We start from the raw sequence: 27,832 nt of genomic DNA, 5'->3' as shown, positions 1-27,832 counted from the left end.
TGCTGCGATTCGCTCCCTCCCACCCCGCTGCTCCCGCTCCATTGTCTGGGAACTGCAGCCGCGGGGCGGGCGGCGGCGGCGGCGGCGGCGGCGGGGACCAAGCGGGCCAGGTGTGGCTGGCGCGGAGCGGGTGCGGGAGATGCCGGGTGGGACCAGGGCCACCTGAGCCGCCCGCCTGGTCCCCGCCTTCTGTGGGAAGGATGTGCTCGCTGATGGCCGGGCGCGCGGCAGCGGCCCCCCGGGGGCCCTACGGCCCCTTGCTCTGCCTCCTGGTGGCCCTCGCCGTGGACGTCGTGAGAGGTCAGCGGGAGGGGAGGGCCGGGCCGGGGCGAGTGGGAGCGAGTGATGCCCGGGAGCCACGAACCTTCGGGTTCTCGGACTGAACCCTGAGCGGGGTCGCCCCGCAGCGCCCTGAAGGTCGGAGAGGTCTTGCCCTCGGGAACCTTTCCCCAGCCGCTCGCCCCTAAGGTTTCCTTCACCTTGCACGACCCGGCAACTCCTTCCTGACCCGCGGCGACCCGGGGCAGCCCGGCGCAGGAGCTTCCCTGTCCCACACCTTCTGCGAGGGGCCCCTCAGCCCGGGCATCGAACCCAGTGGCCCCGGTCCCGGGCGCACTAACGTCATCCCCACTCCCTCATCTGTGGTCTGTAGCGCTGCACCCTCCTAGCCTCCTTCCGCCAACACCAACCCACCCCCCTCGGGAGTGGAAAGCAGCCCCTTTGCTTGGGACCTGCAAGATACGCAAGCTCTCCCTCCGCCTTCCTCCAGGGGCTCCCTGACTTTGGCGTCTCCAGGGATGGCCGCATCCTTGCCTTCCAGGGCCCTTGGGAGGATTCCTGTCACTGGGGGAAAGGGCAGCAACTTCCCTGTTCTTCTGGGTGGGGGTCGGACTCCCTTGACCTGAGCTAGCTGGGCTGTGGCTGCAAGGCAAAGGATGCCACAGAAGACCAGGGGGACAGTGAAACATTCTCTGCCCTCCTCCCCACCGAGAGAGCCGAGCGCTGGGTGATGGGAGTCCGTGGGAGTCAGGCTAAGAGCATCTTGTAATTACGGAGGCAATGGAGTAGGAGGCAAATCTGAAGCCAGTGGCTGCCCCTAGGGAGCAGTAGTCACCTGTTACGCTTGGGGCAGGGGGCAGGGGGCAGGGAGAGCCTCTCAGTTATATGCTCCTTGGTGGGGAGGGCCAGGAAGGAGGTTGAAACCAATTCCCCCACCCCCACCCACAGTCCAGCTGTGGGGCTGAGACGGAGCTAGCTGTGGGGTTGCTTTCAGCCACCTGCTCCCCAGCCCGAGGGACCCGGTGGGAGTCCTACTAGAGAGAGGAGGAAAACCTTGTCAAATCCATTACGCAGCAGCAATAATGCCTCCCCCCTCCAGACAGCACTCCACAGTTTACACAGCCCTGTCCTGTCCACAGTGTCACCTAATGCTTCTGCCCGTTTTACAAGTGAGGAAACAGGCTTCAAAATGTTAATGCCTGACCCAAGGTTCATCAATTTAAGTTCAGGTCTCCAGGCTCCCAGGAAATCCTCTCTAGGGAGAGCTTCCTAGTTTGGAGGAATTCCAGGATGAGCACGACAAGGTCCCTGGTTGATAGGAAGATTACTAATTCAGAGGAGGCACCCAGCGTTGCAAAAGACAGGAGACTGGTGGGAAGGCGAGTAACCAAGGAGGGCTTCCTTCAGAAGGAGGCCGTATTCACTCATGGCCCTGAATGAGGAGGGAGGTGCCCCCAGGCAGAGCAGAGGAGAGGAGGTGTGCTCCAGGGCATGAAGCCTGCAGGGTGCACCGTGGCAGTGAAGAGTGGAGAGAGAGGTGGCAGGTAGAGAGGCCGGATGGTCTAGTGGCTAATGCCTGGGATGAACTCCTAGCTCCTTCACTCTCCAGCTGTGGAACCACAGGCAAGTTCCCTAACCTCTCCACCTCATTTTCTACATCCACAAAATGGGATTCATCATAATAGAACCTGGCTCACAGAATTATTACAAAGACTCAAATAGTTCATACACATATAGTATTTAAATTCTCACCTGCATATAGCATTCACAAAATGCTAATTATTATTATTAGTGCTCATAGTTAGGGCAAACAAATATGGCCTTAGTGGTCCTTTGTCCTTCTGATGATTGATTATTTTGACAGTCGCCCCAGGCTCATGGTCTCCACCCCACCCCCAGGGCAAGCAAGTGCCTTCACAGATCTCTTCAGCACCTTCCGCACCTGCCCATCCCACACTTGCACTCAATACCAGTCGGTTCAGGGAAGAAGGGAGCAAGCTTGGAAAGATGCTTCAGGTTGCCATGGCAATGATGGGGGAGGAGGAGTAGATGCCCAGCAAAGCCTGGCCAAGGATTCAGGGCAGAGAAAGCTCACTTCATTACCATCTTTTACCACACTGGCCCAGTCTGGGGATAGTTGTAGCCCAGAAGTGCCTTGGTGTCAGAGGCGAGTAGATAGAGGGCAGGAGCTGGAGAAAAGCAGACATTGAGAAGGCTGTTGGAGAGAAGAAAGCCAAGGTCTGTGGAAAGTAGAAGGAATGGCTGGGAAGTGTCCAGTCCTGGACTCAGATTTGAATCCTGGCTTTGCTACATGCTACCTGCGTGAGGCTCTTTAAGCCTCAGTGACGTCATCTGTGAAATGGTGGTGAGAGGGGAAGGGACATTTACAGCCCTTTTCTCCCTCCCCTGCCCACAACTACTGTGCCCAGCATGGCGCTCAGGTTAGCCTCTGCCAGCTCTGAAGCTGTTGCCATCTCTCCCTCTTATCCCTCTTCAGTGGACTGTGGCCAGGCTCCCCTGGACCCTGTCTACCTGCCAGCAGCCCTGGAGCTCCTAGACGCCCCTGAGCACTTCCGTGTGCAGCAGGTGGGCCACTACCCACCTGCCAACTCCTCTCTGAGCTCTCGATCTGAGACTTTTCTGCTCCTGCAGCCCTGGCCCAGGGCCCAGCCACTTCTCCGGGCCTCCTACCCGCCTTTTGCCACTCAGCAGGTAAGGAGGGGGCACCAGGGAATCTCAGGCTAACAGGACTCAGGGCCTGAGTTCTGCTGGGTATGGCTTGGGAGCCTTCCCCAGCCCCTGCTGTGCTCCTCATAGTCCAGAGGGGGAAACTGAAGCCCACAAAGGTTCTCTTCTGCCAAGCTGGGATCCCATCTTCCTAGATCTTCCCCTGCAACCTCCTCTTTTGTTAAGCCCTCTCATTCTCCCTCCAGGTGGTCCCTCCTCGAGTCACTGAGCCCCACCAACGGCCAGTCCCATGGGACGTGCGGGCCGTGTCAGTGGAAGCGGCTGTGACTCCAGCGGAGCCCCATGCCCGGGTTCTCTTCCACCTCAAAGGGCAGGATTGGCCACCAGGGTCTGGCAGCCTGCCCTGTGCCCGGCTCCATGCCACACACCCTGCAGGCACTGCTCACCAAGCCTGCCGCTTCCAGGTGAGTAGACAGGCCCCACCTAGGCTGGTCCTGCTGCAGCTGCCTCAGCCAGGTGGTGGGCCCACCACAGAGAGGAAGCCCCCACTCTTGGGAAGCGCGGGGGTTGTGGACCACCAACTCCATTTCTGCCCCCACTGCTTTCAGTGCTGTGAAAAGGTTATTTAGGGCCCCAGAGGGAGTTCAGTCCTTGGTGTGACTTTGAGCAAGTAACTTCATCTCTCTGAGATTCAGTTTCCTCATCTGAAGAATGGGGTGATAACAATTCCTACCTTATCTGGAGTTGGAGGAAGGAGTAAGTGAGATGAATGGAAGGATAGCTTATGGCAGAGTAATCACTCAGCCAGTGTGTTTGCATTATTAGTATTACTTTTATAATTGCTATTTCCTCTATTTTGGAGTCTAGCACAGGACTCCATGGGAGAGGCATCTCTTGGGCTTTAGGATTCTGAGAAGAAGATTAGATTCTAGGCAGGATAGTCCTGGGCTTGGTTAGGGTGAGGCACTGGGATTGGCTTACTTTGTAATGAGACCTTTCCCAAGGTAATGGGCTCTTGCTCCAGTGCCCCAGAGAGAGATATTTGCCCCAATCATGTTCACCTACATGCTCTCCCTCCTTGCCACCCTCGCCGTAGGTCCCTAACCTTTGGACAGAGCCTGCTCTTCCCCATAGGAAGGCCCTCATTCTTTGTGTCGTTTTCTGTAATAAGTTCCCGCAAAGGTCTTTCCCAAGGTCTGAAGAGTGGTCTGCGGACATGCTCTGAAACCTAGACCTGGTTTGAAGCCCCAGCCATGTCGCCCGTTTGCTATGTCACCCAGGCGATGTCTCCGGCTCATGCTGGGCCTCCCTTTCATGAGCCCCTCCAGCTCTGGGTTTCCTGCCATGGGTGCTGAGAATCCTGTTCCTCGCCCTGTGCCCACCCGCATGCCAATTACTGCTGTCATGTCTTCACAGCCATCCCTGGGCGCCTGCGTGGTGGAGCTGGAGCTTCCCTCGCACTGGTTCTCCCAGGCCTCCACCACACGGGCCGAGCTGGCCTACACACTTGAGCCTGCGGCCGAGGGCCCCGGGGGCTGTGGCTCGGGTGAGGAGAACGACCCGGGGGAGCAGGCCCTCCCAGTGGGGGGTGTGGAGCTGCGCCCAGCAGATCCCCCGCAGTACCAGGAGGTACCACTGGACGAGGCTGTGACTCTGCGGGTGCCTGACGTGCCAGTGCGGCCCGGCCAGCTCTTTAGTGCTACCCTCCTGCTTCGGCACAACTTCACAGCCAGCCTCCTGACCCTGCGGTGAGCACCAGGCCGTGGGGATGGGTGAGGGTGGGAACCTCTGCGGGAAGACTAGGGACAGGTACCTGCTCCTCTTGGGGTCCTTGCTGGAATCCTTGACCTCTGCAAAACGTGTGTCCACCAAACTCCTTCCAGGTAAAAAGCCATGATTGGGCTGGTAGGAGCCCACCATGGGCACAGCCCTGGAATTAGAGTCAGAAGTAGGAAGCTGCCCCTCTCCCTGGCACCTCCCTGAGATTCCTTTATCCAATGGGGCTAACATGGTCCAGCTTCAGGGCAGCTGCAAGACTGCAGGGAGGGGAACCCACAAAGGGCTTAGAGACTGGAAAATGCAGTACCTAAGCGTGGGCTCTTGCTCCAGTGTTCCGGAGGGATATTTGCCCCAATCACGTTCACCTACATGCTCTCCCTCCTTGCCACCCTCGCCGTAGGTCCCTAGGCTTTGGACAGAGCCTGCTCTTCCCCATAGGAAGGCCCTCATTCTTTGTGTCCTTTTCTGTAATAAGTTCCCCCAAAGCAGCCCCCACCCACCTACCCAGTTCACCGGGCAAGGGCTTGCAGAGTACGACTTGCTTTTGGAGTCTAGTGCAGGAATTCATGGGTGAGACATCTCTTAGGCTTTAGGATTCTGAGAAGCCTGAGTTCTAGGCAGGATAGTCCTGGGCTTGGTTACGGTGAGGCACTGGGACTGGTTCACTTCGTAATGAGGCCTTTCCTGAGGGTTGAAGAGTGGTCTGCAGACATGCTTTGAAACCTAGACCTCGTTTCAAGCCCTGCCTGGGTTTGTGCGTGTCCCGTCTCTGTGTCTCCCCATCTCCTACGCCCTCCTATTCTCACTCTTATTAAGCAGATCTTTCCTAGACACTTGCGGCTTGCCAAACCCTGTGTCTTTACTCTGCAGATCCAAACACGAGCAAGGGCCAGTCCCTGTCTGGCAGAAAGGGGCCCCCAGTGGTAGGGAAGGGAGCTGGATGGGCATGAATTGGATTAGAAGGCATGTGGGTGTGTAAGCACTGAGGGAGGTTCACAGTGCTATGGGAGCTTGGGTCACTGGGTGCAGTAAGGGGGAAATTCATCCCACCACTGGAAAAGCTTTCTAAAGGAGATGGTCTGTGAGTTGTTGGTGGCTTAAAGCATCAGCAGGTAAAGTAAGAAAGGGCAGAGCAGACTGAAGGCACAGACTGGGCAAAGACTTGGAGCCACAAATGGGTGCTGTGTGTGTGGGGAAGAACTTGTGTGTAGCTGAAGCAGAGAGTGCATGGAAAGATGTCACAGCCAAAGGTAAGGCCGAACCAGACCCTGGAAGGCCCCCGAATGCCAGGCTAAGGTTTGACCTTATGGGAAGTGGGGAGGCGTAAGTGGTCTTTGGGTGGGGGAGAGCTGGAAGGTGTGAGCTGCACTGAGGCGGGGTCCTTCTGGGTTGGAAGATGGTGAAGAGGAGATTCAGACTGGAGCCGGGGAGGTCAGAGGGCTTCGGCCCCTTGTCTTTCCCCTTCAATCCAGCCCACACTTCAGCATCCAACTTGCCAAACTGAGCCTATACCTTCTTCCCCAGGATCAAGGTGAAGAAGGGGCTGCATGTGACAGCCGCCCGCCCAGCCCAGCCCACACTGTGGACTGCCAAGCTGGACCGCTTCAAGGGTTCCAAGCACCACACCACCCTCATCACCTGCCACCGTGCTGGGCTCACAGAGCCAGACTCCAGGTGGGCAGTTTCCCTCCACCCAGGGGGCAAGGGAGGGAGGGCCGATTATAGAGTGCAGGTGGGCAGGCTTGGGAGCTGCCATGCTGCCTCTAGATCCCCAGGTGAGCAGACGTAAGGACAGACTTTTTCAAGGCACAAAGCACAAAGCAGGCATCATTCATTCATTCATTCGGCCACTATCTTCCCAGCCCCAGCCATGTGCCAGGCATAGCAAGTGTCTGTGAGTGTTATTCTAAGTGATGCCAACCAATCCTGTCCCCCAGGTACAGCCCTCATAGCCACTACTCCATCCCTCTGCTTCCACCAAATGGTTCTTTCTCTGGACCATTCACATTCCCCCAAAAAGCCCAGCTGCCGTTCTGAACTGCAGTTCTGCAGTTGTGAACTCTTCTTATTCATGCCCTGAGCCTGGGTCAAGGCCATGGACTCGGTAGCCCCAGTTTGAATTCTGGTTCTGATGCTTTTGGGATGGGCAAAACCTGGGGCAAGCCAGTGAACATTCCCCTAACCAAGCCTCAGTTTCCTCACTTGTGAAATAGGAATAATAATGCATCCCTTAGCATTTTTGAAAATAAAGTACTGCATATCAAGCACCCAGGACGGTTCCCAGCACATAGATGTTTGTTTGATCAGAGGAAGCTTATCATTCAGAGGGTCAGGTGTTTGGTCCTGGGACCTGGAAGTGAATCTCCCGCGTGCCACCTCAGTGGCTGTGGAAAGCAGAGGTCTGGGGGAAGCGGCCCCGGCAGGCAGGGGAGCAAGCCACCTTGCCAGGTGGGAGGTGGTTAAGTGGCTTCAAGGATCTTAGAGAGGCCAAGAGTGGGTCAGAGTTTGGGCTGCAGCGAGGATGCTTGGGTTTAGATCCCAGCCCCGCTACTTTTTGCTGTGTGGTCTTAAGTGAGCTATATAACCTCTGTGCCTCAGTTTTCTCCTGTGTAAAATTGGGATAATCATGAATGTAGGAACAGTTGAGGCCATACCTGGCAGCTAGCAAGCACTTGGCTTCTCTCTCTCTTTTGACCGGCAGTCCCCTTGAACTGTTTGAGTTCCTGTGGGTGGACTTCGTGGTGGAGAATAGCACTGGTGGGGGCGTAGCGGTCACTCGCCCCGTCACGTGGCAGCTGGAGTACCCCGGCCAGGCCCCTGAAGCAGAGAAGGACAAAATGGTGTGGGAAATCCTGGTGTCAGAGCGAGACATCAGAGCCCTTATCCCACTGGCCAAGGTAAGGAGACCTCCATCTCTGCCGGGGAAGGCTGGAGGCCAAGTCCCAGGAGCCCGTGAGCTCAGGGACCTGGGGCTGAGCCCCTCCTCCACCCCCAGGCTGAGGAGCTGGTGAATACAGCACCACTGACTGGAGTGCCCCAGCATGTCCCCGTGCGCCTTGTCACTGTGGACGGCGGAGGGGCCTTGGTGGAGGTGACAGAGCATGTCGGCTGCGAGTCGGCCAACACGCAGGTCCTGCAGGTGAGTGGTAGGTACCCAGCTCATGTGAGTCTGCATTTGTGTGGGCACAGTTACACATACACCCCTTTCCTCCTTCCTCATGTGGGTCCCCAAGAGAACAGCTTCTTCTTGAGACCAGAAACCTCATGGGAGGAACCACAGCTTCAACTTCTTTTGTTCCAGCCACCTCTCTCCCAAATCAAGTAGGAGCCAAGTAACCCTAACAGTCCCCCAACCTTAGACACTTTCATGCTCATTATTGCACTGGCAGGTGAGCTGGCCTGAGAGTTGAGAGCACGTACTTTGTGATCAGAAAGTTTTAGTTTGAAACACATTCTTGTTGTCAACCAGCTGTGTGATCGTGGGCTGATCTCCTAACCTCTCTGAGCCTCGTTCCCTAAACTTTAAAATGGGAACATATCTTTGGGTTGTTGAAAGAATTAAAAGCACCTTAAGACAGTATTCAGCAGACAGCAGGGGCTGAAACGATGGCGCCTATTGCTGTTGTAATATGATGTAATAATTATACAATGGTAAAAATTATTATTATTATTTCTGGTGATTGTGAAGCAAAAAAAAGGGGGGTGGGTAGAGGAACTTTCTATCTTGAAGTTCTAACAGGGGAAGCATGGAGCCTGCATGTATGCAAATCGCAGCCACCTGAAGGGAGAAGGTGCCTTTCCCCACTTGTAGCGCCCTTTGCTCAAATGTGTGTGGTTCCTGCTGGAGGGCCTTGGTGGGGAGATCTGCTTTGCCCCACCTCTGCCTACCTGGCTGTAGCTGGCTGCCAGGGGGCTCCAAGAGCAATGTCAAAGGCCAGCACGAATCAGGAGCCAAAGTTTTGGGTTCACACCCCTGCTCTGCCAGGAGGCAGACTGGTATGCAGTGGCCAGTTCCCCTGACTGAGCCCCAGGGAAACTCAAGGAATGGCCCCTACAGTAAAATCTTACACAAAGAACAGGGGCTTAACCAACAGTCCTGCTGCAACATGCATTCCCGTGAGACACAGAGCCGAACTCAGTGGGAGCCCATCCTATGGCCTGAGGTCCAGGCTGCTCTCTTCTGGCCCATGCCTTTTTTTTTTTTTTCTTTTAATCTATTTATTTATTTATTTGAGACAGAGTCTCACTCTGTCCCCAGACTGGAATGCAATGATACAGTCCGGCTCATTGCAGTCTCAGCTTCCCAGGCTCAAGAGATCCTCCCACCTCAGCCTCCCCAGTAGCTAGGACTATAGGCACGTGCCACCACCCCTGGCTGATGTATTGTATTTTTTGTAGAGAGGGGGTTTTGCCATGTTGCCCAGGCTGGCCTCAAACTCCTGGACTCAAGCAATCCACCCACCTCGGCCTCTCAGAGTGCTGGGACCACAGGCATGAGCCACCCACCGGGCCCAACCTCACACCTATCTTTAGTGGCTTAGCCCGCCCGCCTGCCCTCTGCCCTTCCACAGGTGTCTGAGGCCTGTGATGCCGTGTTCGTGGCTGGCAAGGAGAGCCGGGGCGCCCGGGGGGTGCGGGTAGACTTCTGGTGGCGCCGGCTCCGGGCCTCGCTGCGGCTGACAGTGTGGGCCCCACTGCTACCACTGCGCATCGAGCTCACCGACACCACGCTCGAGCAGGTCCGCGGCTGGAGGGTACCTAGCTCTGCCGAAGGGTGAGTGGAGGCCTGAGGAAGCTGGCAGGCCTTGGCAAGTCACACTGGGACGGAGAGGGTGCAGGGGACACAGCCATGGGCCCAAGTCGGGGTCTGAAAAACTGCCGCGTTGCTTGCAGTTCTTTCTGCCCACCTCCACCCTGGACCGCCCAACCAATGACAGCTTTCTGTGAAATTGCTGACGTCCGCATCCTCCTCCTTCCCTGCCTCATTTCTCCCGTAGCACCCTCCACTTCCTAATCTACATCAGTACTGGTTAATGTTGCCTGTCCATCCTTTCCACGCTCCTCCCCCGAGAATGTCAGCCCCTTGAAGCCGGGGTCTGTCTATGCTGGTCACTGCTGTACCCCCAGAGCCTAACACAGAGTTCACGAAACGAACACCTTTGGAGGGGGCTCCCCAAAACCCAGGGCAAGGAATCTAGCTTCCAGGCCCTTCAGAGAGAGCGCCCCCAGGGTCCCCGAAAGAGAGTGTCTCCCCTGGGGTCCACTTGAGAGCAAGAGCAGAGATCGAGGCACAGCGCCGGTCCGGAGTGGGCTGGGGGTCGAAGGGCCTGACCCCAAGAGGGGCGGATGTCTGCCTTTGAGAAACAGGAGCCGCTGGCGATTAGGAGCCGCCGGGGAGGAGCTGGGGATCTTCAGCAGCTGGGCCCTGGGCAGGCTGGGGCCGGGCAGCGCTGACAGCCAGTTCCGGCCTCCCCGCCCTGCAGGCCTGCGGAACCCGCCGCAGAGGCGGCAGATGAGACCGAGCGGCGCGCCCGTGGCTGCCACCTGCAGTACCAGCGCGCCGGTGTGCGCTTCCTCGCCCCCTTCGCTGCCCACCCGCTGGACGGCGGCCGCCGCCTCACGCACCTGCTTGGCCCCAACTGGCTGCTGGACGTGTCCCACCTTGTGGCGCCACATGCCCGCGTGCTGGACCCGCGTGTAGCCTCGCTGGAGGGCGGCCGCGTCCTGGTGGGCCGGGAGCCCGGTGTCACCTCCATTGAGGTAAGCAGCCGGGGACCAGGAGCGCAGACCCCCTGAGAAGGGTGGAGGGGCCCCCAGAATGCCTGCGGGTGGGAGTGAGAGTGTGCCGGGAGCCCAGTGTGTGGGGAGTTGTGAGGTCTAGGTCTGAGAGCAGTGGGATTGGGGATGGGTTCAGAATGGGGTGGCCGCATAAGGGGGGAAGCCCTCTAGCTATGAAGGGCTGAGGTGTGGGTAACGTGGGGACCAGGTCTTGAGGGAAAAGGGAACTGTCCCCAAGGTGTGGGATTGGGGTCCAAGTATGCACTGGGGTGCAAAGAATAGAGGGAGAGTAGCCAATGAGGCTGCTGGGAGCTCCTTTTTCCCTCTGGGTGGGGGCTGTCCGTGGTGAAGACCCCCCCCCACCTCCGGAGAGCAGCCTGTAAGGGTGTTGGGAGCACCCAGTTCCCTCTGGGTGGGGGCTGTCTGTATGGAAGGCTCCCCCACCTCCAGCTCCTTCCCACCCTCAGGTGCGTTCCCCGCTGTCTGACTCCATCCTGGGGGAGCAGGCCCTGGCTGTGACGGATGACAAGGTCTCAGTGCTGGAGCTGAGGGTGCAGCCAGTGATGGGCATCTCGCTGACCTTGAGCCGGGGCACTGCCCACCCCGGGGAGGTCACAGCCACGTGCTGGGCACAGTCAGCCCTTCCCGCCCCAAAGCAGGTGACAGTTGGGGGGTCAGGGGGATGAGGTCAACATCTCCAGATGGGGGCTTATGTTAGAGGGGGATGGGAGGAAGGGGAACCTGGCACCTTGACCCCTTAGGGTTTTCAGAGTGAGGACTGACTCTGTGAGGTAGTGAGCTCTCTGCCGCTGGAGGTGATCAAGCAGTGGCTGGAGTATGGCAGTGGGAGGTTGGTTAGATGGCTCTAACTGAGGACCCTCCCAATAACTCAGACCCTAGGACTGAGTGGCAGACAGGTGATTGACACGCATCCCCTCTCTCCCTGTGTTTTGTCTATCTGCCTGTGTCTGTTTTCTCTCTGGTCTCTCTTCCATGTGGCCTGTCTCTGTGGGAGTGGTTTCTCTGTGCATGCGTGCGTGCCCTCGCGTGTCTCTGCCTGTGTCTGTGTGCTCCACAGGAGGTGGCCCTCTCCCTATGGCTGTCCTTCTCTGATCACACTGTGGCCCCGGCTGAGCTCTACGACCGCCATGACCTGGGACTGTCTGTCTCAGCCGAGGAGCCTGGTGCCATCCTGCCAGCTGAGGAGCAGGGCACCCAGCTTGGGGTGGTGGTGAGTGGGGCAGGCACCGAGGGGCTGCCGCTGCATGTGGCTCTGCACCCACCTGAGCCCTGCCGCCGGGGCCGCCACCGTGTGCCTCTGGCCTCTGGTACCGCCTGGCTGGGGCTGCCCCCTGCCTCCACTCCAGCCCCTGCCCTCCCATCCAGCCCTGCTTGGAGCCCACCAGCCACAGAAGCCACCATGGGTGGTGAACGGCAGGCGGCAGGCAGTGTCGGGGACAACATAGGTGTGAGGGGCAAGTTTGAGCGGGCAGAGGAGGAGGCCAGGAAGGAGGACACCAAAGCCAGGGAGGAGGAGGAGGAAGAGGAGGAGGAGATGGTCCCTGCCCCTCAGCGTGTCACCGACCTAGAGCTGGGCATGTACGCCCTGCTGGGAATCTTCTGCGTGGCCATCGTCGTCTTCTTGGTCAATGGTGTGGTCTTCGTCCTGCGCTATCAGCGCAAAGAGCCTCCCGACAGTGCCACTGACCCCACCTCCCCCCCGCCCCACAACTGGGTCTGGCTGGGCACTGACCAGGAGGAGCTGAGCCGCCAGCTGGACCGGCAGTCCCCTGGCCTGCCCAAGGGGGAGGGGGGCTGCCCCTGTGAGAGTGGGGGAGGAGGGGAGGCCCCTACCCTGGCCCCTGGCCCTCCTGGGGGCACCACCAGCTCCTCAAGCACCCTGGCCCGAAAGGAGGCTGGGGGGCGGCGGAAGCGAGTAGAGTTCGTGACATTTGCGCCAGCCCCTCCAGCCCAGCCCCCTGAGGAGCCTGTAGGGGCCCCTGCTGTGCAGTCCATCCTTGTGGCAGGCGAGGAGGACATCCGCTGGGTGTGTGAGGACATGGGGCTGAAGGACCCTGAGGAGCTTCGCAACTACATGGAGAGGATCCGGGGCAGCTCCTGACCCTCCACAGCCACCTGGTCAGCCACCAGCTGGGGAACAGCGGTGGAGGTCCCACCGAGCCTCTCGCCTGCCCACCACCGCTCGTCTGGTGCTTGGTGATCCAAGTCCCCTGCCTGGTCCCCCGCAAGGACTCCCGCCCAGGCCCCCTCTGCCCTGCCCCTTGTCATGGACCATGGTCGTGAGGAAGGGCTCATGCCCGTTATTTATGGGAACCATTTCATTCTAACAGAATAAACCGAGAAGGAAACCAGAGCCGGGACTGCTGCTGTCTGTCTGGTGGAGTGAAGCAAAGGGGCTGGAATGGGGTGTGTTCAGCCCCTGTCCCTGCTGAAACAGCTGTGGGAGGCTGGGCCCTGGGACACCCTCTCATAGCGTCCAGCGATCCAGACAAATAGGAGAGCCGTGACAGCCTGAATGCCAGCCAGCAGGAAGAAGTAGAGGTCCATCCGGCAATTGTTGATGTTCCCTGGGGAAAGGAGGGGTTAGATTTGGGTCAGGACAGGGATCCTCTGACTTGCGCCCTGTGCCTGCCATGTCCCAGCCCTGGGGCTGGCAGCTGAGGTCATGTGGGCAGTGGTGGGATCTGAAGACACTGGACAGATACCCGCTAATGTCTGGCTTCCTGAAGGTCTCCAGGGGTATCTACAATTCCTCTTCAGCTATTCAGAAGGGGGTGTGAAATACAAACACCACGAGAAAGGTAACCTTTCAGCCAGAAATGGCAGAGTTCCAGAAGCAGTAAGGAGCCCTGGAGGTCCACTAAGTTCAACAGTTGGGGAAACAAAGGCCCAAGGAGGGAAGCCATGCTGTGGGTGACTGGCCAAGCCCAGACTAGAACCCCATTCTCCAAGTCTAGCCCTCTTCTTGCTTCTGCCCAGAGTCAAAGCACTTAGCAGTTGCCACCTCCTTTCCAAGCCTCCCTCCACCCATGTCCCACTCCTGGGGAGACCCCATACTCACCGAAGTCCTCAGGGCAGTGCAGCCAGCCCCCAGGCAAGGACAGCAGTGCCACTAGGCTGGAGCCCAACAGTGAGCCCACCCCCGACAGGCAGAAGAAGATGCCCATGATGGCGCCTTGCATGGAGCGTGGTGCCTCTGAGTAGGCAAACTCCAGGCCTGCGGAGAGGGAGCAGAGACGATCTCAGGGGCTGGTGCAGGTGCAGAGAACAGGCTCAGGCCCCTGCCTGCTGCCCCCGCCAAGCCACCCTCCAGGCTTCCCTTGGATGCCTGTCCACTCAGTGGCAATGACAGCACCTATGCATCAATGCCGTCTTTCCCTCTACCCTGCTCACCTGCCTCCTGGCTGAACCCCTGCACCGGGGTGCTCCATGCGCTGCCCCAGGAGCTCTGTCTCCCCTCCTCCCCTTCCTGCTAGGTCGCTCATTTCAGTGACAGCACCATCTTTACTTCCTCTCTCTCCCCACCATCTCTGCCCACTTTCAATGTCATCGTTGAATCGTTTTGATACAACCTCTGAAATCTATTCTAAATGTATGTCCTTCTCTCTGTTTCCTCTTCTCTGGATCCAACCCCAGTCCTGGTCACTTTCTGCAAATGCCTCTTAAACTCCCCTGACTCCTGTCCTCGTCACACAGCCAGGAGCATCTGTCTAAAGCATCTCGGATGGGGTCCTTTCCCGGCCTAAACCCCCTGGAGGGGAGGGGCACTGTTGCCTTCAGGAGAAATCCCAAGGTGCAGGCTCAGCCCACAAATTCGACACCTCCACTGCACTTCCCTTGCCCCTCCAGTCCTATCCCCCACACTTCCCAAAGGCTTGGGTCTTTGCTTATGTTGTTCCCTCTGCCCATAAGACCCCTCCTCCTACCCACTCACCTGCCTGCCTCCCCTCCATGCCTAAGGGCTCCCACCACACTCTGCCCTGACTTCCCCAGCACTCCACTGGCTCACTGTTTGCCTGACTCTCTCCCCATCTGAGTGAGCTCCCAGGGTCAGTTTTTTCATTACATCTGACCCAGCCTAGCCCTGGGCCCGCAGCTGAGGAAGCTCTTGGGTTTTTTTTTGCTGCCTGAAGGGCCTGCCCCAGCCTTGCAGCTCTAGCTCCCAGCCCAGGGAAGGGGGTTGGGAGGGTGGGGAGCGAAGGACATAGAAATCCATTATTATGACCCAGAGTACTGTGTGCTATGATAGAGAGATGAACACGGGGCAGAAAGGGAGGGCCCCTGCCTCCCAAGGACCTTGGTATTTAGGCTCAGAATTGAAGGGGAAATCAGAGTTCACCTTCAATCTAAGGTAGACGGAACAGCAACTTCAAAGACACAGAGGGTGGAGAACCTGGCACCAGGGGAATACGTGGAGAGCTGGTGTGGGAAGTGCCTTGCTTGCCTCCAAATCCCCAGCGCCTATCACAGTGGCTGACTTGAACCAGGTGCCAATACTAGATCCCAGTTGAGTGACAGAGCCCTGGTCAGAAAACACTGCCTTCCTCCATGCAGATGGGCCCTGGAGGCTGCAGCCCTGGGGCCCCTGACTTTGAGGTGCCACCGGGCAGAGCCCATCACTGGTGCAGGAGCAGGGGAGGGGATCCAGGGTACCTGGGATGCTGGCAAAAATCTCGCTGATCCCAATGAGCAGGTACTGAGGGATCTGCCACCAGATGGACAGTGGTGCCGCGTTGTACAGGACCTCCCCAATCTCCTGGGACACGGTTTGGTTGTGGTGGATGTAGTGTAAGCGCTCCATCTCCAGGACTCCTGGTGGAGGAGCAGAGGGGGATTATAGTCAGGCCCACCCCAGGCAGCTTAGCCCACAGCAGAGCTTGTACATGGCAGGGGTGGGGTGCTCATGACGTAGCCAAAGATTAAGCATCAGGCAAGGAAAAGAATCCTGGACTCGGGGTGGAGGAGGAGGCCAAGATGTGACCAGCTCTTCCCTTTTGGAGTTGGCTGCTAGAAGCTCTGAGCTGAGTTTTGCACTCATTAACAAGTCTCATTAATGGAGAACCTGTTATGTGCTAGGCATTTACTATGCATCCTTGCTGGTGAAAAAAGTGCAACAGGTTAAGCAACCAGCCCACAGTCACACAGCTGACAAGTAGTCAGGGCTGGATTTGAGCTCTGGTATGTCTGGTTTCAAAGCTGGCCTACCTTCCACGATATCACATGACTTCTCTACTGCAACGTCAAGTACTGCTATAGTGTTTCTAACCTGGCTTTCAAATTTAATTATGTTATCTCCTTCTCCTGCGTTGCTTGGGAGATAGCTGTGCTCTAGTGGAATGAACATTGGACATGGAGTTGGGGGACCTGGGTTCCCAGCCTGGCTAGCTGTGTGACCTTGGGCAAATCACTTAACCTCTCTAGACTCAGTTCCCTTATGCAAGAAGCAGGAATAACATTCCCAGGATTATTGTGAGGATAAAATAGGACAAACTGCTTTAAGGATATAGCTGGAATAAAATCTAGTCGGGTTTTCATGCTTTCAACACAATACCATTTATGGAGGTTTCATTTCTCCAGCTCACACTTGTGATCCAGGCACACTACTGAGTGCTTTACAGACTTCATCTCCTTTAATCCTCACAACAACCCCCATCAGACTGAGTTCCACGAGGGCAGAGCCCTGCTCAGGGCCCAGATGATACCTGTCCCTATTTTAGAGACTTGGTGTCTAAAACAGGTGAGTTTAGAGACTCACCTGTTCCCCCTCAGAGACTCTAAGGAACTTCAGGGTTATAAAGTTACAAGTAAAAAGGGTTCAGGTTTGTGCAACAGTGTGAAAGACTTCTTTAGCTGCCCCCTCCCACCCCCACCCTCAACCCCCACGTTGTAACAAATGACTCCAGATCCTTTTAAAACGAAGAAGGAAGAGAAATTTCTTTTTAAGTCTTCTTTTGCCACTAAGTGGAAAATTCATTCAACACATTTATGGAGGGCCCACATGCATGTTCATAGCAGTGAATAAAAAAGAATAACAATCCCTGCCTTCAAGGAACTTATAATTCACTGGGGAAAACATTTGTTCCTCTCTTGGCCTGAGTTTCCTCTTCTGCCAAAACGAGGGGCAGCTGGACTAGATAGGAAGCTTTTTTTCAGCTTGCACCTCTGGGAAGCCAACACTGACGCCCACTGGGAGAGGCTGAACTTGGCCCAGGCCACCACTTCAGCATCAGCCCGTGGTGGAACCAGACTTCCTCAAGCCCAAAGTTCAGCCCCCTGCCCCACACCGCTCTGCACACCTGCCACAATGACGGAGGTAAAACCAAAGAACATCCCCAGAGCCATCTTCTGCAGAGCAGATGGAAGCAGCTTGCACCGCAGCAGCAGAGGGTCGATCAAGCGGTCCTTCAGAGGGACCAGAATCAGCACCACCACAACGTTGGCCAGGAGGAGCCAGGCTTCCGGGATCTGGGCGGGAGGAAGTCAAGAGAGGCAGGCTAGCAGCGTGGAAGGAGCCTGGCTGCAGTCAGGAGACCTGGACTCTAGACTGGCCCTGAGTGACCCAGGGGTCCAGCTCCTTCCCCTCTCTGGAACTCACGTTCCTCAGCTGTGTAGCCAGGGAGTGGGATTATATAGAGATGGCAGATAGGTTCCTCTTGTACTCTAACTTTTATCAGTTGGTAGTGGCTGATTATGGAACATCTATGGGCTCAGCATAAAAAAAGTCATGATTGACTAGTGATGTCTGCCATAGGCACAGAAAAGGAGTACAATGGCAAATTTCTCATTTATCTGCCAGCTCTGTAGAGCATTCATTTCTTGAGTCTCTGAAATGCCAAGGAACTGGTTTCAAAAGCTCTGGGAAAGGCAGAGATCTAGGTATCTAAGGGTCCTAGAGAAACAGGGGACAAGGAAGAGTTGAAAAGGGACCTGAGTGTGCTTAATCTGAGGCTGCAGATTCGGCAGCGAGGCTTGCTTCAGAGCGGCAGCATGGCGGTGTGCAGCCGGCCTGAATTCCTTCAAGCAGGTGAGTGTCTTGGCAGGATCCCTGCGCTGTCACACAAGTTCTCCCACCCTCCAGGTGCTGTTCCTGTATCCCAAGGTTGCCTTGCAGCCAGGAAAGGAGAGTGTGAAGGCGGTTTCATTTGCTCCTCTTCTCAGAGGAAGCTGCTACCTGGTCTGAACTGGGTGCTGAACACATGCTTTATCTCTCACCGTATAGCTGCTGCCCTGGGCTCTCAGGGCCATGGAGATGTTGGACGGGTTGGCTGGGAAAATGTTTGGGATGTGGAGGTGAAGACCCTGCAGGACGTAGGTGGACTGCATCTGCCAAGAGAGACGGGGGTGAGCCTGGAACAGAACTGGCCGTGCCCCCTCCCAGCTCCCAGGTGGCATTCCTCAGCCAGAGCACAGGGCAGCGGGGCAGCTGTCCCCTCTCCCAGTCTCAGGGAGATAGTCACCTTCCCGCCCTCCCTTCTCCTACATAGCCGGGCTGAGCAGGGAGCTTCCTGCGCTCTGCTCTCAGGCCTGTAGCCAGTGCGTGCAGCCTTATCCCGGAGCCCAGGCACAGCTGGTCTGACTCGTATTTGTGTCCCCAGGGCCCAGCACAGGGTAAGCATGGATAAATGTTTGTTGAAATGGGAAAGGTAATGGCTGCCCCCGCAGGGAGTTCTCATCTCACACTGAAACCAAGCTGAGTCCCGCAGGTTGACACAACCACTGCATAGACGTGGACTTGCCGGAATGGCTCTGGACACAGCTGCAGGAGCAGGGCCCAGGGGCCACGTCCCATACCGGGCATTGCCCCTTTAGTTGCTACATAATGGAGTAGGATCCAGGAGACTCCCACCAGAAGCGCCAGGGCAGGGGAAGGTATGTGGGCTGCTCAGAGCAGCAGCCATTTACCAAGTGGTATGGAAAGAAGTCAGTATCTGATTGGTATGACTGAGAATCAGCCATGGACACCCTCCCACCACAAGCTGCTGTCTCATCATAGACATACTCTGTGTGCCCCTAAGTAGCAGGCTGGGAGCTCCAACAAATGTTCCTGTGAATGGGACATGAAAGGCAATGATCTTATGGCCTAGGGGCTAGCATTAAGCTGCTGCCCACCCTCCTAACAATCACACACACACACACACACACACACACACACCACTGACCTCCCTACTGGGAGTAATACAGTGAGTGGGAGGCAATAGTTCTCAACTCTGAGTGTCGGTATCATCTGAAAAGTTTCTTAAACTAGAGACTTCCCCAGCAATTCTGATTCAATAGCCTAGGGTTGGACTTGGAATCTGTTTTTAAAACACAGCTTATTTTTAAAAGCTCTGCCGGTGATTCTGAAGCACAGCCAGGTTGGGGAACCACTGTTGCAAAGTACCCACTTTTGTGAGCTTGCCCCTGACCTGCCTGCCGTGGGGCCTTGGGCAACTGATACAACTTCTCTAGGCCTCAGCTACCAAGTCGGACAATCTGAATGCGGCACAGCTGGAAAAGCCTCTCGTTTAAGCCACCCGTTGTCCATGTGAGGAAACAGGCCCAGAGAGATGAGGTGACTTATTCAAGGACCTAGCCTGGCACAAAGCCATCCCAGTAATTCAGTTCCCGTAGGTGGTATAGCAGGAGGAAGCCGTCTCCAGAGTTCCTCTTGCCACACCACCCGAGGGAGTTGGATTGCTGAGATGGCTTTGTGCCAGGCCCCATGCTAGCTGGTACGGGGCAGCACCTCACTTTATTCCCAGACTTTCCCCCTTTCCACATGCCCTGGGCCTCTATGATGAGAACCGAAGCCATTCAGGTGGTGAGTGGGGAGCCGGGCCCCCAGAGAAAAAGGGGAGGGGTGCTCACCTGGAAGTAGACCATCCAGTAGGGCACCAGGGTCACCATGACGGGCAAGATCTTCACCAGCACCTGGAAGTTGGCGATGTCCTCTTGCGGGGAAGCCCCAGGCTGGGGAGACCCCTGGTCAGGCAGCAGGCGGGCACCTTGATGGTCTCTGTGGGACCCCAGGGGCAGCAGATAAAACAGCAGTCGACGCTTGGCTTGGTGGCTCATGCCTGTAATCCCAGCACTTTGGGAGGCTAAGGCAGGTGGATCACCTGAGGTCAGGAGTTCAAGACCAGTCTGGCCAACATGGTGAAACCCTGTCTCTACTAAAAATACAAAAAGTAGCCGGGCTGTTTTGGTGTGCACCTGTAGTCCCAGCTACTTGGGAGGCTGAGACAGGAGAATTGATTGAACCTGGGAGACGGACGTTGCAGTGAGCCAAGATTGTGCCACTGCGCTCCAGCCTGGGCAACAGAGCCAGACTCCCTCTCAAAAAACAAGCAAACAAACAAACACAGCAGCCATAATCTTCCCCACCACCTCGGCCACCGTTTTCACTCCCACCATCACCCCCTAATTTAATCCTCCTCTCAGTATCAGCATGTCCCTGAAATCAGTGCCCTCATCTCCTCCACCCCACCTTCGCCATCATCACCACCATCGCCAAGGCCAGCATCCTTCCTATCATCACCTTTAGTAAGGTGGCTGCTGTCAGCAGAATCATCCCCTCCACAGAGTTTCCATTCCCATCGCCATCACTCTTTTTCAGTGTTGGCACCACCACTGCCAATATTATTCTGTCCTCTCTTTTGTTGCGAAGGTGCCTAGCCAAGACTCATTCCGCTCTAGAGCTGCGGCCCCTCTGGGTCCTGAGGGAAGTAAGACCAGAGACTGTGGAAAACAGTCTGAAGGGATTTTTTGGCTTGTAGCATCAATTTGCCACAGGAACCGGGGAGTCCCAGTCCAAGCCTGACTGAGAGCGAGAGACGCTGTCACAGATTTGATACACCAAAATTCCCCCCACTTGCTGTCCCAAGTCCATCCTCCTCAACAGTCAACATGACAACCCTCTCCCTCCACGACAAGGCATAGAGAGTGGAGAGGCGGGGGTAGAGGGAACATCAGTCGGCGACAGGATTGATCAATCCCTGCTGCAACCTTTACCCTTTGCCCTTTGTCCTGAGAGCTTTCTGACCTCTTTTTGTCCAAGAGCCTCGCATCGTCCTTTGAGATTCCAAAAGGGACAATACTAGTGTGGTCATCTTCAAAGACAGTCACTGTGAACTCCACCCTTCCCAGCGTGTGCCGCCATTTTGCCACCAACAGGCAGAGTTTACTTTTCCTGCCATTGTTTCCCTGCTGGCCCTGTGATGGCTTTGACCTGTTAGAATGAAGCAGAAGTGGTGGTCTGGGACTTCAACGCCTCTTAAGGGCCTTAAGAAGACCTATAACTTCTGCTTTCTTCCCTCGTCTGCATTCTTGGAATGCTCCCTCCCCTTGCAACCCTCACAAGATGCTGTGAGAAGTTCAAGCCACACGGTAAGACCACATGAAGGGGAACCAAGGTGCTCTGGTCCACATAGTCCCAGCTGAGTTCCCAGCCAACAGCCCACATTGACCGTCAGCCATGTAAGTGAGCAGACTCAGATGTTCCAGCCCTTTCCAGGTCCCAAATGACTGCAACCCCAGTGCCATCATGAGAAACAGAACTGCCCTACTGAGCCCAGTCGCTCAGAACTGGGAGAGGAGATAACAAGGTCATTTAAATCAGTAAGATCTGGTGTGGTTTGTTAGGCAGCGATAGATAATGAAAACCACCACACTTCTTGGCTCCCGACAACTTACAAACCTCTAGCAATATGCCAGATTGGGGAAAGCATGTTCTTCACCTTTTTCATCTAGATCCTATTGACAGGAGCTGTAACTGGTTGCAAGGTCTGGAGACAGATTTGCTTAGCATAAGTAGACAGTTAATTTAGGAAGGCGAGGAGCAAAAGGAAGCCATGGGACCTAAGGTCATTCAGAACCTTCCTCCCTTGGATGTCAGCTAATGGGGAGGTAGCGAGTTTGGTCGATTTCCTAAGATGCTGTGATGGTTAGTAATAGGGTAATGTGGAATTATTCACATTATATCCCAACAGCCTTCACTGGAACCATCATCCCTCATCCCTTCCTTTAATGCCATTGTCATCCCCATTGCCAATGTTTGTGTCTTCAGTGTAGATACCAACGCCATCATCCTTATCCTTACTACCATCTTCACTATCAAGACCCTGATCATCCTCACATTTCCTTTTTTTTTCTTTTTACTTTCTTTCTTTTTTTTTTTTTTTTTTTCTGTTCTGTCACCCAGGCTGGAGTGCAGTGGCACCATCATGGCTCACTCCAGCCTCAACCTCCTGGACTCGATTGATCCTTCTGTGTCAGCCTCCCGAGTAGCTGAGACCACAGGCACACGCCACCACACCCCACTCATTTTTGTATTTTTTTTTGTAGAGATGAGTTTTCACCATGTTGCCCAGGCTGGCCTCAAATTCCCGGGCTCAAGAGAGCCGCCAGCTTCAGCCTCCCAAAGTGCTTAGAGAGATAGCCACTGCCCGCAGCCCCATCCTCACACATTCTATACGTAGACGGCCACCAATAATACTACCACCACCACCACCACCACCACTACCTTGACCTCCGTCCTCAGTCACAGTGGGCAGCTCTGGCCCACTGGAGAGCAGATCATCATAAAAAGCTATCACTGTAGCTGAACCAGAACATCTGCAATCCAGACCATCCCTCCCCAGAAGCAGTCCAGTGCTTCTCCAAGCTTGGAGGCTCCTGGCACCCAGAGCCCCACCTTACCTGGCCAAGTGTCGTTGCCACAGCTGGGGGCAGCAGTTTTGGAGAGCGAGCTTAAGCATAGAGGACACTTGGCTGCCCATGGGGGGCTTGGTGATGAAGACGGGGGTGGCAAAGAGGAAGATGAAAAATGCCAGACCCACACAGCCCACAGGGATGCTGTAGCCCAGCAGGAAACTGATGTTCTGCTGAATAAAAGCCACCACCAGCAGCGACAGCACAGCACCCAGGTTGATGCTCCAGTAAAACCAGTTGAAGAAGCGGCGGGTGGCGTCGCGGCCGAGATCCATCACCTGCCATTCAGGAAGGGTTGAGAGTGAGGGCCAAAGGGGTTCGGGGCACTCTCTGTACCCTACCCCTCCCTCATACAGAGACACTTCTTGGGGTCAGTGGGTGGTGGGCGTTCCGACACTTTCCTAGTCTCTGATCACTAAACAGACACTCAGTAAATATTTGCTGAATGAATGAATGAATCCTTCTCTTGGGAGTCACTTGCTAAAGATCAGGACATTTGGCCCAGCTGCTTTTGCATACCCATGACACACATTGCTTTTTTATTGTTGCAGAGGAACACATACAACAGATGTCTCGGATGCCACTTGTTCATTTCTGGTTGATTTATCCCTTTGTCTTTGACTGAGCAACCTACACTATTCATTACTTCTGTAATCAGAAAAAAGCCAATAAAGATCTCAGTTTTGTTGCACATTATTAAAAATGGTGTATGCATATTACTGGAAGAACAGAAGTCTGAGTGAGAATTTCCTCTGCAATTCAGAGAGGCAAGCAGAGAAACCTATTGTGACTCATCCTTTCACCCAATTTTTGTCCCTCTGATATGCGGCAGAGGTGGTCCCAGGCACAGCCCCAAGAGTGAGTTCTGGCCTGGTGAAAAAACTTTTTTTTTTTCAGGCCTCCCAGCAAGGGTAGATGGGCTGAAAATCTTTACCTAGGATTTGGATCAATCAGCAACAGCCAGGCCCCAGGCCCCTTCTGGTCTGTTGGCTCCAGTTAGCTGCACTGGCTACTCCCAAATCTCCCAGACCCAGGTCCCAGATTCTGACTCAGCAGGTCTGGGACAGGACCTGGGTATCTGCGTTTTTAAAAAAAGCAGTAAGGACTAGGGGCCATTTCAATGGAGAGAATAAATGCTTCTCTACATTGCTAAACCAGTCACCCTTTTGATACCCCTGCAAATGTCAGGATCCGTTACTGCCTTTCACCTAGAGATTTATATTTCCACTAGCTGGGGCGATTTTGTCAAACTTTACTTTCTGTAGTTGCACTGAGGAAAATATAAGTATTTATTTTTCCTTTTTCAAAAGTAAAATTATATTCCACACGGATGCACTTAAAACCACATTCCATTGGAGATTCCGGGGGTCCTCTTGGCAATGGGGAGGGAGGGGCATGCCAGCTCCCTGATAATTCTCACTCTAGACTTTCAAGTAGAAAATTGAATAGGTCCCATTAGAGGCAGCCACTTCCATTTATTAATTGGAAGTAAATGAATATGACTATTGTAACTCTAAGGGGGAAGACCAGGCAGCCCATTCAGGATATAAATGAGTTCTTTTAGAATGAGCAGACACTTTGTCAAGAGTGATGGATGGCCCTTTCTGAAATCAGCAAGTGTGTGAAACACGCAGCTCCTGGGGTATAGCTATTGCCAGATGGTGCCAGTCCCACCCACCCCCACATCCCCCGTCTGACTGCCCCCCTGAATTCTGCAGCAGCTTCCTGCCTGTTGTGAAGTACCCGCTCTTGTTAACCCATACGCTGTCTACACTGCAGCCAGAGTCATTTTTTTTTTTTTTGAGACGGATTCTCGCTGTATCGCCCAGGCTGGAGTGCAGTGGCCGGATCTCAGCTCACTGCAAGCTCCGCCTCCCGGGTTTTTACGCCATTCTCCTGCCTCAGCCTCCCGAGTAGCCGGGACCACAGGCGCCCGCCACCTCGCCCGGCTAGTTTTTTGTATTTTTTAGTAGAGACGGGGTTTCACCGTGTTAGCCAGGATGGTCTCGAACTCCTGACCTCGTGATCCGCCCGTCTCGGCCTCCCAAAGTGCTGGGATTACAGGCTTGAGCCACCGCGCCCGGCCAGCCAGAGTCATTTTTGAAGACCTCAAATCCAGTGATGTGCATTCCTGCCTCAAACCATTTCGGTGTTTCTGCACTGTCCTAGGGATCAGGTCCCGACTTCATGAGGCAGCCTTGTGGCCTGCCTTTGCTCCACCCAAAGTTCATGCCCAGCCAAGGGGAGAATGTACAGGAGCTTCTATCACTATTGGTGCCACGGGAGGCTCTGCTCAGTGGCCTGGCCTCCAGAAGATCAATTCTGCCACAGGAGGTACTGGATGGGTGAGGCTCTCTGGAGGTCAACAGGGTCAAGGACACAGGTTAAGGGTACTGGGTTGGGGGTGCTAGTGGGATATCAACGAAATAACAGGATTAAAGGAAGATGAGAGATTCCCATTGACAAATATTGGGGGTCTCTAAGTCTGAAGGAATGTCAACAACAAGTAAGAAATGGCCAGGGTTGGTCAGTCGCAGTGGCTCACGCCTGTAATCTCAGCACTTTGAGAGGCTGAGGCAGGTGGATCACCTGAGGTCAGGAGTCAAGACCGGCCTGGCCAACATGGCAAAACCACATCTCTACTAAAAAATACAAAAATTAGCCAGCGTAGTAGTGGACATCTATAATCCCAGCTACTTGGGAGACTGAGGCAGGGAGAATTGCTTGAACCCGGGAGGCGGAGGTTGCAGTGAACTGAGATTGCACCACTGCACTCCAGCCTGGGCAACAGAACGAGACTCCATCTCAAAAAAAAAGATAGAAAGAAAAAGAAATGGCCAGGGTTGTCCTGGGGGCACGAAGTCATCATCAAAGGATCCTAAACAAGCTGGACAAGTGACTCCTTGCCAAGGACACTGGAAACTGCTTAGGTGCTGAATTGTGGGTGCCAACTGGATGAAACGATCCTTTTGAAAAATGTCCCCTTTATGAGTATAATATATGCAATCAAACAACATTTGAAAAACTGAGACAATTAAGAAGAAAGTGTAATGAGTCCAGTGGCCTGATCATACTACTGTGACAGTGTTTCTCCCGTTCCCTTTCATTGACATCTCGTCTTTCCACATGGCTGCAGTCCTGTCTGTATGCAGTCCTGCATCTGGCTTTTGCTCATATACACCATATGTAGTTATTTTAATAATATTACATTTTAGTCTAAAGTATTGTCTAATATCACACTGGGAACAGCTATCAAAAAATAGCCGTGGTGTTGGGCATTTACTCATTCATTTAGCAAATCATTATTAAATTTCTTCTACGTGCCATGCTGTGTCCAAGGGGGAGTGGAGAAAGGCACAGAGGTTGAGCTAAGGGAGAAGACCAGGCAGCCCGTTCAGGATATAAATAAGTTCTTGCCCATGTGCCTTCAGCTAGTGAAGGGCAGAGCTGGGATCTGAGCAAGTCGGCCTGACAACCTCCAGCACTGCTGGTAGGAAGAGGCTGGCTCCATTCTGCCCTGCCTGTACGTCCCCATAACACACAGAGGAGGCTCATGGTGGGACCTGGAGTCCAGCTGCCCTTACTCGGCTGCTTGACCCTCCATGTCACCTTGGACGAGTTGATTAATGCCATGAAACCTCTCAGTGTTTTTCTCTGTAAAATGGGCATAATAATTCCTACCTCCTGGGTGGTGAAGAGTATTAAATCAGATAAACAGTGAAAGTGCTTAGCATAGGGCCTACAAGTAGCTCAAAAAAGACCAACCCTTCCGGCGTGGTGGCTCACGCCTGTAATCCCAGCACTTTGGGAGGCGGAGGCAGGTGGATCATCTGAGGTCAGGAGTTCGAGACCAACATGGTGAAACTCCATCTCTACTTAGAAAAAAAAAAAAAAATTAGCTGGGCATGGTGGCAGGCCCCTGTAATCCCAGCTACTTTGGAGGCTAAGGTGGGAGAATCGCTTGAACCCGGGAGGCTGAGGTTGCAGTGAGCTGAGTTCGCGCCATTGCACTGCAGCCTGGGCGACAGAGTGAAACTCCGTCTCAAAAAATAAAACCAACCAACAAACAAAAATAACCATGGTTATTCCCACTGCGGTTGCCATCGGTTCTGCAAGTGCTGGCACCCCTCTTCTTTCAAATCAGGAAACTAGGCACAGGCAGGGGACGTGGTTTGTCCCAGGTCACACTGGGGGACAGCCCTCCTTCCCTCCACACCCACCGGAATCGGCCGGGGCAGGCCTCCTGCCACTCACTTGGTCGGCACCGAAAGAGGTGAGGTTGCTCCGGACGGAGCTGGCGGCCAGGGCGATGAGCAGCAGCCCCGCGTAGAGGACGGGTGCGCAGTAGGGGCTGGGCGAGGCGCGCGGGCAGTCGGGCGAGGGGCAGGCGGGTCCCAGCGGCGACGCGGGCATCTCTCCGCAGAAGGAGCTGCGGCCGTCGGGGAAGGCGGTGGCGGGCAGCAGGCCCGAGGCGGCCAGGTAGAGCAGCAGGCTGAGCGCGACCGCGCGGTAGCGGCCCAGGTACACGTCGGCCAGCCAGCCGCCCACGGGTGCCAACAGGTAGGAGGCGCCCAGGAATACCAGCGCGGCGCGCGACGCCTGCTCGCCCGCCCAGTTGAAGTTGGTGCTGTTTAGGTAGAGCACGAGGTTGGCAGTGATGCCGAAGAAGGCGGCGCGCTCCAGCATCTCCACTAGCAACACCGCCGCGCCCGCCGCCCGCCGCCACCGTCGAGGGCCCGGCACGCCGCGAGGCAGCAGCGGCCGGCGCTCCCCGGGCACGCGGGGCTGCTCCCGGGTGCGCGGCGCGGGCATCCTGGCTCCGGGCTGGGCCCCCCTCGGCTCTCCTCTCCCGGCCTCAGAGCCCTGCACTCCTGCCCCCGGGCCTCGGCCCTCTCCCCCACCCAACTGGCTGGCCCTCCTTTCTCACCGCTTTGGCCTACCCTTCCCTCCTGTCCCCTCTCCCTTTCTTGCCCTACCCTTCCTGTTCCTCCGCTCACTACCCGGACTCTACCTCCTCCCTAATTTTCAACTCCCCTCTCCCTTCCCCTACCCCTAAACCTTCCTCCCCGTGCCTCCCCTGCAGCTGTTTCTCCCTAACTCTCCCCTCTCCTCCCTCCACCTTGATCCTTCCTCCCCCTCCTCTTGTTCACACTGCGACCCTCCCTGCTCCACTTCGCTGCCCCTCCGCCTCCCTTTCCTCCTCCCCGCTTGTCGCCCCTTCCTGTTGTTCCCTCTCCTTATGACTCCCGGCCTGCCTGGGGTGGGTTGGGGGCTCCTTCTGCCCCAGTTACCCTGCTGCCCCTGCTGTCTTCTCCACCTCCTCCCTGTTCCCCTCACCCCCACTGCCTCCACTCCCCTCCCAGTCCCCTGCAGCCCTCCCACCAGGCTCAGCTTGAGAAACTCTGGGCTCCCCTCGCTTCCCCTTTCACTGGCCCTATCCGCAGTCGCCTGCCTGCATCACAGGGCGCAGCTGGGTGTTTAGGAGAAGTGAAAGCCTGGGTCACAGGGCTCCTGCCCTGTCAGCTTTCTAAAAACCTCCCTCCTCCTCTACCTCTGCCTGCTACCCCAAACCCCCTCTGCTGGCCTCCCTAGAGCCAGG

At 55.6% G+C, this 27,832-nt stretch overlaps 2 protein-coding genes across 2 annotated transcripts; one reads left to right on the top strand and one right to left on the bottom strand.

The window, feature by feature from the left end:
* Window positions 1-26: 26 nt before the first annotated feature.
* Window positions 27-12,898, top strand: TMEM132A (transmembrane protein 132A). The gene is made up of 11 exons (XM_007996534.3): window positions 27-300; window positions 2,777-2,991; window positions 3,213-3,431; window positions 4,384-4,715; window positions 6,271-6,420; window positions 7,448-7,643; window positions 7,742-7,885; window positions 9,318-9,520; window positions 10,230-10,506; window positions 10,992-11,183; window positions 11,603-12,898. Exons 1-11 carry the CDS (start codon window positions 201-203, stop codon window positions 12,644-12,646), a joined length of 3,072 nt encoding a protein of 1,023 aa, XP_007994725.3. The 5' UTR covers window positions 27-200; the 3' UTR covers window positions 12,647-12,898.
* On the bottom strand, window positions 12,826-27,832 carry SLC15A3 (solute carrier family 15 member 3). Its single transcript, XM_007996548.3, has 8 exons — window positions 26,488-27,832; window positions 22,222-22,511; window positions 19,393-19,540; window positions 17,758-17,868; window positions 16,842-17,010; window positions 15,199-15,357; window positions 13,607-13,762; window positions 12,826-13,112 (listed from the first exon to the last, which is right to left on the bottom strand). The coding sequence occupies exons 1-8, from the start codon at window positions 27,043-27,045 to the stop codon at window positions 12,958-12,960; spliced, it is 1,746 nt and encodes a 581-aa protein (XP_007994739.3). The 5' UTR covers window positions 27,046-27,832; the 3' UTR covers window positions 12,826-12,957.

This window comes from Chlorocebus sabaeus, chromosome 1, assembly GCF_047675955.1.
Source record: "Chlorocebus sabaeus isolate Y175 chromosome 1, mChlSab1.0.hap1, whole genome shotgun sequence".
Classification (NCBI taxonomy): domain Eukaryota; kingdom Metazoa; phylum Chordata; class Mammalia; order Primates; family Cercopithecidae; genus Chlorocebus; species Chlorocebus sabaeus.
This window is presented reverse-complemented; position numbering and strand designations above follow the sequence as displayed.

Coding starts and splice junctions, on each gene's coding strand:
- TMEM132A (XM_007996534.3), top strand. CDS start 201: ATGTGCTCGCTGATGGCCGGGCGCGCGGCAGCGGCCCCCCGGGGGCCC. Junction 6,421..7,447: donor CTCACAGAGCCAGACTCCAG/GTGGGCAGTTTC, acceptor TTTGACCGGCAG/TCCCCTTGAACTGTTTGAGT. Junction 10,507..10,991: donor CCGGTGTCACCTCCATTGAG/GTAAGCAGCCGG, acceptor TCCCACCCTCAG/GTGCGTTCCCCGCTGTCTGA.
- SLC15A3 (XM_007996548.3), bottom strand. CDS start 27,045: ATGCCCGCGCCGCGCACCCGGGAGCAGCCCCGCGTGCCCGGGGAGCGC. Junction 22,512..26,487: donor CCTCTTTCGGTGCCGACCAA/GTGAGTGGCAGG, acceptor CCTGAATGGCAG/GTGATGGATCTCGGCCGCGA. Junction 19,541..22,221: donor TGGCAACGACACTTGGCCAG/GTAAGGTGGGGC, acceptor GGGGTCCCACAG/AGACCATCAAGGTGCCCGCC.